The 16083-nt window shown below is 35.5% G+C and overlaps 2 protein-coding genes across 3 annotated transcripts; both read right to left on the bottom strand.

Moving 5' to 3' along the window:
* Positions 1 to 2841: 2841 nt before the first annotated feature.
* Positions 2842 to 6785, bottom strand: LOC111028891. 2 transcript variants are annotated; one of them, XR_002603954.1, is made up of 4 exons: positions 6352 to 6785; positions 6215 to 6288; positions 4296 to 4389; positions 2842 to 3175 (listed from the first exon to the last, which is right to left on the bottom strand). XR_002603954.1 is itself a non-coding variant. In XM_022307677.1 (2 exons), exons 1-2 carry the CDS (start codon positions 4574 to 4576, stop codon positions 3088 to 3090), a joined length of 369 nt encoding a protein of 122 aa, XP_022163369.1. In that variant the 5' UTR covers positions 4577 to 4583; the 3' UTR covers positions 2842 to 3087. The 2 variants fall into 2 exon arrangements, 1 of the variants encoding a protein (XP_022163369.1); XM_022307677.1 differs by lacking the exons at positions 6215 to 6288; positions 6352 to 6785 and having other exon boundaries at positions 4296 to 4583.
* Positions 6786 to 15011: 8226 nt separating this feature from the next.
* On the bottom strand, positions 15012 to 15983 carry LOC111028874. Its single transcript, XM_022307649.1, has 2 exons — positions 15791 to 15983; positions 15012 to 15502 (listed from the first exon to the last, which is right to left on the bottom strand). Exons 1-2 carry the CDS (start codon positions 15869 to 15871, stop codon positions 15287 to 15289), a joined length of 297 nt encoding a protein of 98 aa, XP_022163341.1. The 5' UTR covers positions 15872 to 15983; the 3' UTR covers positions 15012 to 15286.
* Positions 15984 to 16083: the final 100 nt, after the last annotated feature.

Genomic DNA, 16083 nt, shown 5'->3' on the forward strand with positions numbered 1-16083 from the left:
AAAAGCAATTTCAATATTATTACAATTTTCAACATCATACTTATGTGAGCTTGGATTTTCAACACTGACGAATATCAAAACAAAGAAACGAGAAAGGCTGACAAATATTGAAGAGGAAATGAGAGTAGCAATATCGTACATACGGCCAGATATTGAAAATATCTGTAAAAATCATCAGGCACAAATATCTCATACAAAGTATTCAATTTCAAATTTTTAAATTTTTTTTAACTCTTTTTATTATTTTATTATTTTTTAGTGACTAACACTAACATGTATGGCATGCAAACAATTTTATGCTATACATTTATTGTTTAATATATTAAAAAATTAAAAATGTGTGTACTACTATTTTATTTTACGGTTGTGTTCCGCGAAAATCTTGTAAAATGTTAAGTGTTCCGTCATTCGAAAAAGGTTAAGAACCACTGATGTACACTGACAAATAACAATTTATTATACTACACCCACGTTTGTCATCAGAATAATTAGCACGACAATCTCGAACACTAATTCCTATTGAACTACTTACATGGTTACACCCACTGAACTAAGTACAATATGTAACTAGTGAAAAAATAAATGTGTTCAGTATTTTTTATTACAGATCTTACTTTGTACACAACATATACATCAAGATTCAAACAAAATGTAAGTACCAAATATCATTGATTAAACAGTAAATAGTTAAGTTTCAAAATAAAAATAAAAAGTCAACCGGTAAATTAATTTTACACCATATTATTTTTAGAATAGCTGATTTCAATCCTCCGCGAAACAGCGAGTGAGGAAGATATCTTTCATTGATCATAAATATAATTGATCAATAAACTTGGTGTACTTACATGACTATACCAGCAATGCGTGTATGTATAATATAGCTTATATTATAGATAGTCTCTTTCTAAAAATCTTTGATGTATAATATTATTTTATTGGTTGAGAATAGTTACTTGAGGTATTGGTGCGTCAATACGAATATTTATTAATTATTAATAATAAAGGACCCAGCTGTTGTTGCATTTTCCACATTTCTTGTATTGTCTCAATTTATTACTAAGGGAGTTTTACATGCTTTTCATGTAAGTACGAATTAAAACCTACAAATGTTAAGTACAATTTTTGGAAGTTTCGGAATTTTTCCCATTTTTTTTTTCAAATTGTGTTGAATTTACTCATTCATATAAAAATTTTCAATTTATTCACGTAATTTTACTTCGGTTTTTACTCATTGCTTCCAAATCTAATTACATATTTTATTTTAGTTAACAGCCGATTATTCAAATTGAACTAGTCTATTGATTTTGATTTAGTAAATTATAATTATAATTAAATGTTAATAATTGATAATATTATTAAATATTTTGCAGTAGACAGTTACTGCTTTAGTGTTTCCTTAATTTATATTTAATACTTCGAACAAGAAAAACATTTTTTCAACTGATTTAGTGTAACCCTAAGGAGATTAGAATGAATGCAGGACGACTTTATAGTACCTATAAACGCCCTAAAAGACGTCTGAGCTCCACATAAAAACAAGCATTATGCTTATATATTAATTATTATTATTGGTCATGTCATCAATCGTTTACCCACCACGGAAACACATAACCGTCAACAAATATGCACGCGTGTACGTGTGTAGGTATGCGATGTTCGCGAGTAGGTACTCGAGTACCGTACTATTCGAGTACATCGACTTGTAAGTATTTAATATATTATTTGCTTGTACTGTGGTATTAGAGTACAAAAAAAAAAAAAACGGCTTACCAGCTATACTGCATACACGAGCACGTATACTGATTATGTCACCTGAAAGCTGCTTGTAAGTACACGTGACTTGTTACGCGACGTTTAAGGGTTGTTCGTGTGGGGGCGATCGCGGCGGCGAAGCGGGGGGTGGGGGGGATGGATATATGTGTGTGCGATTTACCGGGGGCCAGCTATATCTGCGAGGAGGGGCGCATGCGCGTGTCGTCATCCCTCCCGTCCGCGGTCCAACCGCCGGAGCGGCTGCACCCCTCGTACTCCACTGCGCCAGTGTACCTACGCGTCCCCGCCGAGGCATCATCGAGTAACCTGGTCGCGTTTACGGGGACATCCATCACACACGCATCGCCCACACTTAGGTACCTATATATAATCCCGCTGCAGATGATTTTTATCTTCGTTCCCTGTGTTGACGGAAAGCTGCACCGCCGTAGAGATTTGCCGATTTGCCACGTTTTGCGGGATCTGCGAGACGACGTCGACGACGACGACGACGCATTATAGTTTTCCCGGTCTCCGGTAAAACGCACTCCGTGTACGGTGTACCTAGACACGCCTAAACGTTTGCGTGTATTTATAATATATTTGTACACTGCACTCAGATAGGTACCTATATATAGTGGCCACGTTGTATATGGGAGTAAATGACGTAATGACGTTTGACGTTTGGGGGGGGGGGGGGGGTCGAAGCTCTACGATAACAATATCGAATAAGCTTGAAACAAATTTAGGAAATGTTTGGTGGTGCCCTTATCGGCCCCTGAAACCCTATCCCTTGTTTTTGCCTATACACACAATTTTTATAACAATAATTGTTGACTAAAGTTGTTGTATTACCTATTATTTATGATTGGACATTGTAATCGATTCGATATTTCATGTCACAATATTATTATTATAAGTACACTTGATGCTCGGCGTTAAGGAACAGTGTTCGGATGCTTCGTACAAGTCAAATATCAACATGGATTGTTACGCAGTTCATGCGTGTATAAACTATAGAAGTATACAACGTGTGTTTTATTATTATTAGTGAATTATAAAAAACTTTTGATTCTAAAATAATTATATGCAACAAAAACATAATTGTATTAAAAGTTAACTGTAAACACATGATATTGTGGCAAGAAATATGTCTCGAGAAAAAAAAAATATTTAAAAAAGTGACTTTTTGATATACTTGTTAAAAATTAGATAGTTATCTAAATATAAGAAACAAGAATAAATAATAATAAATAATGTATTAATCTAATCTGAAGTATAATAATTACTGTCTAACTTTTTCGGTTACAAAATGTAAAGTTATATCCCTTAGATTCACAGTCCTCCCCGCTGTAGTCGTGCTGGGTGATTTATAGCCACATTTTTGAAAACAAGACTGCTGCAATCGTTCCCACAAACGTATCTGAAATTAATACAAAATGTGTTTGAATATTTATTTTTCTTATCGAAACTTCCGGTTTCTGCAGTGTCGCTAAATCCTAGTGTACCTATTTTGCCGAACGTTGGAAAAAAATTCGATTTTAATAGGTGCGATACACCATTACCTATACAAGCGAATCAATTATTTTTAAAACAATTATTTCGAGTTTTGGGCTGCAAACATACGACGCTCTCATTATTTCCTATGTATTACCTTGTACTTTATGTTCTATAAGTGAGAGGTTCGCATGAAAACCATCATGACCTGCGAGTGCGTCTATTTCTATAGGTGCTCCGAGTTTGTTTAAAATTAATGTCTCACGATGTTTCGAACGCAATGGTTTTACGAGTACTTTGATCATGAATTTTAGTATTTTATTGGTACATTATTATGCGGCCGCGTATAGAAAAATAAAAGTGCAAACGGGTTTGCAGCCACACACAATATAATAATGGTACCTATATATATTATATAGGTATGTAGTACGCGGTCGAGTGGAGATTCAATGACAACGGAGGGATAGGTTAACGAGGGGTGGAACTGCGTAAGAGGGTGAGAGGATGATGATTAGAGATGGGCAAGTGGGGGCGAAGTGTACATATATGTGACGGTACATGTGTGTGTGGGTGGACGAGGAGTTTCGGTGTTGGGTTTATATATGTTACTTAATTACGAAGATAAACACGAGGGGTGATAAGGGGGTGGTGGTGGTGGTGGCTGAAGGTGGGGCCGGTTCGGGTGGCAACGTGGAGGGGAGGCGCGTGGTGCGAATGGAACCGAAGCCAATTACACGATAACGCGACAATAGACGGCGGCCGGAGGGGTGGGCGCGTGTTGTATATAGGGATAATCAAAATGCCACCACCGCCCGGTCCACGGACGACTGTGGGGTAAGGCGCATAAATCAGCCCGGAGACATGATTTTCCCCGCCACCAACAGCCCCCTCCAGTTGCTCGTAAGTCCCGAAGGAATCGTTAAGTCTGACCGGCAGATGGCGCGCTCACACGTGATCGGACGTAATAATACGACTGGACCGCCCCAGCCTATATATTATTATGTTATGTTATGTCTGTACAGTGTACAGGTACATATACCTATTACCTATTGATGGACCTCGGAGATGTATTGATGGTCCAATAAAAATTTTCGGTCAGAACAGGTAAGTGATCCAAATAAATATCATTTGTTACGGAACCTGAAAAATAAAGAGGTGAATGGTTTATTTTCAAAATCGTACGTCCCAAATCACATATTTTCTTCCAGCCTATTACTCCGCGGGAAATAGAGCCAAATATACTTCCCAATTGGCCTCGTCCGATACCTGCGGATTCGCATACAGCAGTAAAGGATCGAAGAAAATAAGGAGCAGATTTCACTGTCATACTATTATAATTTATAGACGTTTATGTTACTATATAACGTACGTCGAAAGAAAAACCTAAGCGAATAAATTGGAATATAGTAAAATATTTGTTAGAAACTTGTTAAAACACCAACAAAAAGAATTGAAAAAAGAGTTTTATGTTATTACAGAACTAATTACACTGATTGAATCCTGTTTACGATGTACCAACAAAAAGTATAATACTCCATCGATAGTCGATATATAAAGTACTCAGAATCGTAACAAAAGTATGTAAAAAGAAGATACAACACTATACATAGTTTATTAGTTGTACATTTTTGAATAGTAGTTCTATAGAATCATTATATAATATATTATTGATTGCCGATAGTGTATAGTTATTGCGTATCCGTTAAAGACTTAAGGCGCGGTTTCGTGAGAGTTTTTCATCAAGTAGATAAGGCATTTTACGATTTCGGCCAACCATATACGACTCCATTTCGTGTTTTAAGCCTATGATGGTGACTGACTTTAATGTGCACGTATTATTGACTAAACTGATTTGTCAAAAAAAAAAAAAATTACCATACAAATAATCACTTTCATTATTTTAAGACTCACTTAAAGACTATAAATACCCTCACAGTTCATTCACAATAAAAAAAAAATCAATAAATCAGCAGCATAATATTGCAGTTTAACCTCTATAAACGGCGTTAAATTACCCCGGTAATTATATTATGTTGTCCTGCTATTTATTCAGTGGACTAAAGAAATTGAACAATTAAAGACCAATCGGCACTAATGTAGATTTTTAATTTTAAACTTTATCTCGATTTTGTGTAACATCCTGTAGTGTATATAACGTCACGTTTTGATAATTGTTTTCATTCAAATTTTAGCACTAGGTACTTATTTTTATTATTAATTAATCAAAATCGTAATCAGGCTAATTTGTTGTATTCTATGTGTATAATTAGTATTGAGCAATAAATAAATACCTGGTGCCCAATGCCTACACCATTTTAAAGTATTGACAATTGACTTCAATTTATATTTTTACCACCAATAGAGGTGCCTATAATAATGAATTAATATGTATTTTTATTTTTTTTATAAATACGATGTATTTAACCGATATACACTATTATATAATGAGCCGAAATCATTAATATTACATAATAACATTGTCCCAAACTCCCAATAATGAAAATAATAATAATGCTAATAAACGTATAATATAATAATATGATATGCATACAGGACTTGCAGGAGTCCACTTTAATTCAACTAAACAGTCCTCAAACTTAATATTTTAAACAGTTTTATTCATACAGCCGAATACCTAGGACTATTTAAAGGAGCCCAATTAGCCTTCGAGATCAATAATACAAAAATAGAAATATGTTCTGACTCACTCAGTGCCTTAGTAAACTGCAATCTAAAACGTTGACTGAAAAATTGGATCTTTCAATTTTTAATCTTCTTTCCAAATCAAACAAAGACATTAGACTTATATGGACCCCAGGTCATTGTAACATAAAGGGAAATGAGGAGGCAGACGGAGCTGCTAGAAATACAATCAATAGTTCAGACAGTGAAATCATTCCCTTTTCCCCGCTCGTAGATATTAAAGGAAATGTTAACAAATACTGTATAGATCTGTGGAACTCACCTTAGCACACGACCACAGAAAATAAATTAAGAGAAAATAAGCACTCCGTTGAACTCTGGTTGAAATACACTGATCTAAACAGAAAAAAATGAGGTAATTTTTGACTGACTCTGCAGCATTGGTCATCCGAAACTCACACACAGACATTTTATGGCAAAGACAGATCCACCCCTATGCCCAACATGTGACGCAAACTACTCCATCAAGCATATTATACGTAATCATCCACTGCCCCAACTTTGAAGAAGTCAGAAAAGACTTCAACATCCCGGACAAGTTGTATGAAGCAATTGGTCCATTCTCGAACCTCCAAAACATAACTTCATATTTGAAAAAAAATCGATTTGTATAATAGTGTATAATCTTTAACGTTAAAATGTACACTCGTAACCTAAAACAACCTATGTAGTTGATGATTAATCAATAAAGAAAAATAAATAATAATCATATATACATATAGGTACACCGGTACACTCAATACCGCGCGGTAAAGTCAACTGCTGCATTCTTCATTCATCTAATTTCCCAACGAGAGTAATGTCGATTGTGGGCGACAGTAAACAATAGCAGATATAAAATATCACACCGATATCGATGTACCTTCATTGTCGTATTCATACCATATAGTACGGTTATTTGAGCGATATACCTATAATTAATATTTATATACTTATAAACGAACGCACTACACATATTTAGTATGCTTTTTAAAACGACGATTATTATTATTATTATTATGTAATCTGCAATTACACGCGAACTTTATACAGTAATTAAAAAACAATAATTATGTAATAAGTAATAATAATGTATTTACCACATACTCGAACGTGACGCACGCGCACGAGCGATTTATATAGTGTGGAAAGATATATATTAATATGTAGGTGTGTTTTATTATTATGCAATAAATATATACTTACCGCGCTGATTTGTCGGTTTACCCTCGTTCGCAGTATTTTTTATTCGCAGAAAAGGGTGCTGATGGTCGGACGCGTGTATAGGTTTCGGTATTATATTATGTTGTAAGGGTGCAGAATTGCAGTGCGTATATAAGTAAACGCGTTTTTAAACATTTACCAGAAAAACTGCGCGGCCCGGAAGTACTCGGAGGGTGCGAAAAGAAAAACGTCCCCAGCGAGAAATTAGTTTAAGGGTCTGGCCTCGGCTTTACCACGGTCGGTATGTGTTTTATGGTTGACCATTAAATTATGTCAGCTCGTGTGTATAGATTATTGCGGTCGATTTACCGTGTACGAGGTATACGCCAATAAATAAAACATAATGTTTTACGCGTTGTGACATTATATTATTGTGTGCATCACACGAGTGCGCGCGCATTGTCGTGTCCGCAGTATATTGTTTTCGGTTTATTATGCACTGCGCGGGTACGGAAACCGGAAAGCATTATTTAGATTTTAAAAAGTCTGCATACAAAAAAATATCCTTACTATATATGATAATGCATAACCCATACAGCTTATGACTGCTCTTAGTCCGCAAATGAGATGGTTTTTGTAATTAATTAATTAATTTGGTGCGAAAACCAAATGATATACATAATATTATTATACAATGAGAATCAAATGAGAGTTGTAAGAGTTTAATTAATAAGTACTGCAACGAGTTCCGCTCAATATGCGACCACACCGGTGAAGAAGGTCACCGTTTTGATTCTATTAACCAGCAGTCGATTTCATAAAACATTTTATATCGTAATGATTATTTATTAATATTATGTGTACCTGTGTAATAGCGAAACTAAATAAAACACAAATAACAAAAAAAAAAAAAAAAATACATTTGAAATAAAGAAAATAAAAAACTATATGTCGATTTTGAATTGGACCAAAGTGCCTTATTGCTTTTCATACATTAGTCTGAAACTATAATTCATCATTTTTGTTTTTATTTACATTTTTAAATTAAAAACTGTATTAAATGTAATTTTTGAAACGACTGAAAAGCATTTATTGTTATTGCCGTATAAAAAACAGCTCCTTTTAAAATTTATCATTCGAGTGATTTTGGTCGACCTCGTCTTTAATAGATTTTTAGATTTTTTTTGATTTTTTGATTGCAATATAGTTATTTTTTTGATCAGATAATGCTTCAAAATTAGGTAAACCTTGATCAATTAAAATTTAATTTTCGAAATTTGTTGTTATGTTTTTTGGTTCCTGCAGTTTATTTTTCGTCGGACTAACCGGATAAAATCAATAAAAATGTTCGTAGAAGTGATTTAATTATTCGGAACAGAGTGATTCTATTAAAAGGTACACTGAACGTAGAAATATACTGTTTGAATCATGTTTTCCTTTTTTTGATTCTAATTAATACCGGTTCTATGAATTAGTGATCACAAAAAAACTTAAAAGTTTATTAAAAGACAATTTTTTAGGTTTCTGAATTATTTCTAGAGTACTAATATTTAGTACTTTAAAATAAATTACTCCAATTTCAAAATTTCCAATATCCCTTTTATAATGATATACCTAGTGTTGGTTAAATTATTATCACTTGCCATCTTTGTTGTAATTTTTGGAATGAAATTATCTGTCACGCATAATATGTCATTGTTTATACTCACCTAATTTTGGTCAGGTACATTTTATTATTTTTATATTATGTTGTAAACAAAGTACAAACATTATTTTAAGATAGCTGGCATGCCTATGACCTACCTATCATTATCCATATTTCAAGGACTTGTTTGGTTTTGTACACTAAAAACACTTGCAGTTTTGTACAACACGCTTACTATATAAATACATAATAATAAAATGGAATTCGTACCTACCTATAACTAACGTGTGCTTACTTATTTTTCCAGATTTTTAATGAAGATAACGGCATTATCTTAAACACACCTGTAATTTACGAAACTGAACAGTTTTTGGTGCACTTTAAAGAAGAATTCGTTGTTGTTTTGTGGTATTTCGTGGAGGTTATAGTCCGCAGCGTTGTCGGAGTCGATTTACTGGGGTAAGGTCAGTGCAAGTGTTGTTGTTATTAGTTTCTCTTCGTCCTTATTGACGATGGTCGGTATATTATTTACATTAGCACCGCCACATAGCTCGCACGTGTATCCTAAATCTTAATGTAATCATAAAGTAATACATTTTTTTAGGGGTCAATGCACGACGGTTTTAATTACAGTGCGATTTATACATTTAGTCATAGTGGGGGGTAGCTATACATATAGTGAATAATTACTATAAATAACATATACTATGTAAATGGATCTAACGTGGATCAAACAACGTTATATAAATTGTGATATGAAGTAGGGCGCCAATAATTAGGGGTGCGAAACTGCACTATATAATATTACTAGGTACTCCGCCCGACTAAAAATTTGAAATGCCAATTATGGGTCGACAAGAGGCAAAATTCGTATTAGATCTGTTCTACGGCGTACCTATAATAGGTATACACAGCTCGCACATGTTTTTAGAATGAAAACAATATAAGTGCTAATATCCATGTTACATGTATCATTCTTCTGCCGTTTCGGAGTAGGTGAGAACGATTTAAATTACGGGTGTAGAGGTTAAGGGTTAAATTAATAAAATACGAAGATTATGGGCCAGACCTCGTTTGTGTTTACACACATAAAAATAGGGTTGCTATAGGTGTTGTAACTTGTATGTGATGTCCGTTGAACACTTATTACATCGAACCGCCGTGTATTTGACGTGTGAAATAGTTACCTATAATGTAGGAAAGTGTCTCGAAAATGGGCAAAACTGCAGAGAAAACATTTGTAACAAACAGTGTAGTTGTGACGGGTTAAACGATGTATACGTAACGGTGGATATATGGCCATTATAGCTGTTGTAGGGGTTATGAACTGTGGCAGGGGGTAAGGTTGGTTGGTTGGTTGTTCTTTTTTTACGATTGTTACGGTAGATAGCAAACACGTGTATGTGTGGCAAGGTTTTTGACTACTATGAACCCGGTTGGTCACCCATCCGGGAACTAGTAGCTGTGGCCAAACGCGCCACGCCGAGCCACCCAACAACTTTATCGTAACAAGATAGGTATATATTTATATTATGATTATATCTTGTACTATGACCATATTATGACCTAAAGTAATAGTTAAATGTTTATTTTTATAGATTTCAACTGGGGCAATAAAATTAAAAATATGCCCTTAAATCACGAAATCTCAGTCCTTTATAAATAAACGTGGTGCTTGTTTGAATTGACAGATTTAGTAGATATTTAACAATGCAGTTTATAATATAGTTGTTATCGATCTAGAAACATGATTGATATAAGTTGAAAATGTACAAAACTGCAGAGAAAACAGTCGTAACGAACAGTCGTGCAGTTGTGACGGGTTAAACCACAGAATAAATGAAAAATTTCATTTATTCCGTGGTTAAACGATGTACACGTAACGGTGGATCACACTGTGTAGGCACACCACCCACTGCTCTGCCGCACGCTGTATACGATACATTTACACACACACACACACACACACACACACACACACACATATACGTAATATATATACACATTACGCTTGTAAATCTTTGTGGCACAATCACTTTATAGGCACGCGGGGGGGTAGGTGAACGCTCTCTCGGCGGGGTGGCTTTGGGGGGAGGGTGGGGGTGGAGGCGGACGAGCGGCCCGCGGAAAAAGGGCTGCGGGACGACGAATAGCATCGGTCGACTTGTAAATCCCTGCGCGAATCGCCATGGAAACCGCAAAGCTCCTACCACCGGCGGTGGTGGCGGTTTTATCTGCTTGCCGTCTCTCATTGTCGCGGCGCTTTGCTCTCGGCGCACACGTGGAAAATGGCCGAAGACGCGCGAACGGCGGCGGAGGCGGTGGAGGCGACGGCGCAGGTGGCGTGGAGGTGGCGGTGGCGGGCCGCCAAAGTCTTCCATTGGCCTCGTCGCGAAACGCGTTTTTTTACCGCCGTCAGCGGCGGTCCGTCGGTTACCGCGTATACCGCTCTCGCTCTTTCCTCGTCGTCTTTGTACAATAATAATATGTCCTCGTCGTCATCGCTTACTCTCGGTCTTTTGCTCGATCCCATTTTCAAACGCTTTTCATCCACCTACGGACCATAGAAAGTTATATCGCCATGCCATAATACCGTACGACCGGTTTATAGTTAATATGTAATAATAATGATGATGATGATGATGATAATTTATTGTAAAGAAGAAATTACGATAAGCGATGACGCCCTTTATGTGGGCAAAGAGTGCAGTGGGTAATATTAAATAAGTGTCTTACAACTGGGTAATTCGAAAATACCAGAATGATAATAATCTATGTATAAAGTAGGCCTGTAAAAATTAATCTTAAAATTAAATGCAATTCAACTGATTGCACTACTTTTTTCAACGTGCTTGGTGAATCGAAAAAAAAGTTCAAGCTATTAATGGAATATTGCTATTCAATAAAATTCTATTCAGAGCGGCATAATGACTATAGTTTTGTTTTTGAGGTTGTACTTTAAAGGTATTTGCAGTAGAGCGGAGCGGGGTTTTGGCTAAGAACTCGGGACAATCAATGAAATTGTTTAATTATTCATATAAGAAAAAAATATCATTGTTAAAACCCTGTCCGCTATAGACATTGATGATTTAATTTTTTAGCTATTATTGGGGAGTCAAATTTATTCCAAGATTGTTTTAATTGCGTAATATCTTTGTATATTATACAAATATCGAACGTATATATAATATTTTAATATAAAGTATCAAAATAGCTGAGAAAACTATAGTTTACTTATGATAATAATAACGGTAATGGATAATTAACGATGTTCATAGTGTGCATGGTTAACTTTTTGAAGCAAAAAGAACGACCTATCAATGTTTCAATGAACCTGTTGAAATAATTAAAGTAACGTGTGAAATATTTTATGACGAATTGTTAATTGCTTTATATGTATTGTGTACATACAATATTATAATATTATTATACATAGGTATATATAATTTAAGATTTGTTAAAGTACTTTCTTTTGTTCGTATTATACTATGGATGGCGAGCCATGCCCAACAATTAGCCCATTTCAACAATTCGACGCACAAATAAGCACTGAATTAGAAGATATGTGCGCATTCGTTAGCAGTTGGTCACGTGTATTTATATTTTAGATAAATGCAAATAGATTAATAATAATATATTAAGACATTTGTTTTCGCGTATTCGCAGATTATTGGTCTAATATAGACACTTGTCACTAATATTATGTGCTTTAAATTATCGGGTTCATCCTAGATGTATGATTTAAATTCTAAGGTATAAATTCTGAGTGTAATACGACGTGCACCCACCCGGGTAATAATCTGAATTTTTAAAATACAAAATGTCTACACGACGACGGTGTTCCACCGAGCAAGCTCGCATTCATTATTCCCTTAAAAACCGTTCAAAAAATCAAGAGCCTAAAAATTTAACTTACAGTATTATTTGGCACAGTTTTATTTAATTGTAAGACTTGATTATTAATATTGTTATTATTTTATCTATTTCAGGCATAGTAACATAAACTAATTAAGTTTCCATGGCTCCTTAGTCAGCTATCGGTTTTAATAATATGTCATTCGTCTTAGAACTGTTTAAATTTACTTTTAAAAACGAATTGATTATTGCGCTTATACTGCAGTGAACCAATTTCAATTATATCGTCATATTATTATCATGTCTTCATTTATATCAAACTCCTCGTGGATTTACATTTGGCCAAGAGACGTGCAAGCTATTATGTTATTATACCGCGTCTGTATCCTGCTGGCCAGCACAAACAACTGGCATCGTCACATTGGTTTCTGTCAGGATTTTAAACTTTGCCTTTACTACTGTGTCAGACGGTGCTTTTCCTGGCCAAATGTCATGATGATAGACCACGAAAAAGAAATTCAAGAATCGTCTGACACAGTAGTACAAAATTCAGGAGTTGAAAATCCTGACGGAACCATATGATGTGGCGATGTCATTCGTTTGTGCGGGCCAGCAGGATACGGACACCGTGGTTGTGGTAATAACCGGGTAATTGCTTGCACGTCTCTTGGCCAAATGTAAATACACGGAGTTTGATATAATTGCAGAAGACATGATAATAATATTATGACAATTTAATTGAAATTGGTTCACTGTATAAGCGCAACAATCAATTTGTTTTAATAACGATCTTTAAACAGTTGTGAGACGAATGACATATTAGAAAAACCAATAGCTGGCCAAGGAGCCATGGAAACTTAATTTCAAACCTAGATGCCGTTCATGTACTATGGTTTCTTCAGCTTCATTAAATGGAATGGCTTTGGATGAGGCCACGATACGTGTGGGCAATAACGCTACAGGTCGGCTGACGAAACGCTTTTTTTCCGCGACAAATATTGAGGTGTGATATAACTTCTACAATGAGAATTCAAGCACTGTCTGACACAGTAGTACAAACCGAGTTGAAAATCCTGAATGTGGCGATGCTAGTTGTTTATGCCAGGATACGGACACGGTGGTGATAACCGCGAACACGGTCAAACTCAGACGCTGTTCACTTTGGTTTCTTATTAAAAAATAATTTAGGCTGGGTGGTATCTGACCACCTCCTCGTATACCTGCATACCACACGTTTCACAGCGGATAAGATTCCGAGGGGAACGATTACGCATTATCATAATAAAATAATGTTTACCCTGACCAATGCTTTTTTTGTTATCCTTGGACTACTATGTTGCTCACTATACCGTAGTAGCAGGTAAGCATCGTTTTTTAAGCACCATTGATTTAAGACGACTATAATACACTCCATTATTAAATGGATGCGTACATCAATGCAATCGTGAATCGATGTATTGTTATCATCAACACGATCGCAAAAAAAAAAAAATATTTCATTCAGATCATAATATAGGTAGGTTACTCGCCTGCATTGTATAAATGTGATTGTGTTTCACTGCAGCTGTGAGGAACACTACTAAAAAGAATATTATTTTATTTTGATACGCGTAATAACAAGGTGCGATTCTTATTTGAGCGAAGACGTCAATTTTCTCGTCAAGTACCTATAAGCAAATACGTATGACGTTTATATTGTTTGTCTATTTAATTTTTTTATTCATATGTTTGTCGAGATAATGAGCGTTAACTGATAAAACAATCGCCCTGTACGCTTATATACGTATATTTCCACCATCGTTACGGAATGAGATATTATCTATATGTGCGTATTTTACGACTTAACCTTGCACAGGTCTCCAGCAGCCCAAAAGTAAATTGTTTGTTTAGCGGGGAAAATCATTTTGTGTAAAAGTTGTAGGTAATTTGTGCACCATGAGATTTTTAATTATGTCGAGAAATGTAAATATTTGCCGTTGTAAGAAGTAGGTAAGTACTCAAGTACGTCTTTATCTATGAACTTTAATCTGCAAGTGTAATATATTATTGATAGTCACTAAAATTATAGACGTAGCAATAAAATATTATCTAGTATAGCTGGTAAGAGTGTTATAAAAGATGTAATAACAACTAACTAATTTTCGAGAGGGAATTATTGAAGAAAAATATCAGGACGATGCGTATGAAGTTAAGACAAAATGGGAGCATGTAATATAATAATAATAATATCAATATCGCGATATTAATTATTATTATGATACCATCTATAAAATATAATGTGTTGCTTCGTCGATAAAAATAATTACAAATAATAATATACAGTTGGTATGAAAATATATTTATTTTTTGAAGGAATATCAAGGTATAATTATGTATATATTAACTAATGGAAATGAAATATCAAATTAGTCATTTATACATCAAAAAAAAAAATTATGTTTTATTCGCTAATAGTGAAGTAATAAAAGACGTACCTACTGTAAATTATAATTATATTATTGTCTTATAGATTATTGATTTAACTATAAAAAATTAATAAACAATCATAATATTATTATATTATTGTAAAATATATATATGAAAATAAAAGTACGAATAATAAAACAATAGTTATTATATCATATTATTACGCAGTGTGTATATTTGATTGCACATAGTTACACCGTTTTTCGTCTAACTACATAACTAAATTTACAACAGCATGTGCTTGGCGACCAACGCTAACGACGAGACTTGGACGAGCAGCAAGCACATTTCCGTGCTGGAAGCGCCACTCTTCGGGGCCTGAGTGGTAGTGACGGTCTCCGGTGCAGCGGTGGGCACAGTCGTGGGTGGGTCATCAGCGGGCTTGTTCTCCACTGCACCAACACTCTTGGGGGCATCGGCTTTCACCTCCAGAGGTGCGGACTGCGCATGAAAGAGAAAATATCATCATATTTGTTGTCCCAATCACAATAATATCCACGGGCGTAACTAGTCCTTTAAGTTAGGGAGGGGGAGGAGGGCTGAAGCCCGTTTGAGCCCCCCCCCCCAGTTACGCCTGTGAAAATCGAGTTCGATCGGACTAAATACAGGACCTAGGTGCCAAAATATCGTCCGTTCGTGGGGGGTGATGGTCAAACCAGGATTACAGTGCTATACATGTATTTATTGCTATTTCTGTCGATGCAAAACGTAATTAATATCATTGTTTACCTCGACTTCGTTGACGGGGCTGCAGAGAGCACCCTGGAGCGCGAAGGCGAACACGGCTACGACGAACACGATTTTGTACATGGTGATGATGATGATGGCGGCGGCGGCGGCGTTGACTGCTGTGCGAGTGCTGTTAATTTGAAATTCGACTGAACTCTGATCGAAGACTAAACGCCAAACGTTCTTTTACCGACTTCCTAAGAGACGGCCGCCGCCGACGCGTATCTTATCTGGTGACACTCCACCGCGAGGACACAACACTCTTGTGTGACTCATAGATAACGCGAGTTCGA

The sequence above is a fragment of the Myzus persicae genome, unplaced genomic scaffold, assembly GCF_001856785.1.
Source record: "Myzus persicae strain clone G006 unplaced genomic scaffold, MPER_G0061.0, whole genome shotgun sequence".
In the NCBI taxonomy this organism is placed as follows: domain Eukaryota; kingdom Metazoa; phylum Arthropoda; class Insecta; order Hemiptera; family Aphididae; genus Myzus; species Myzus persicae.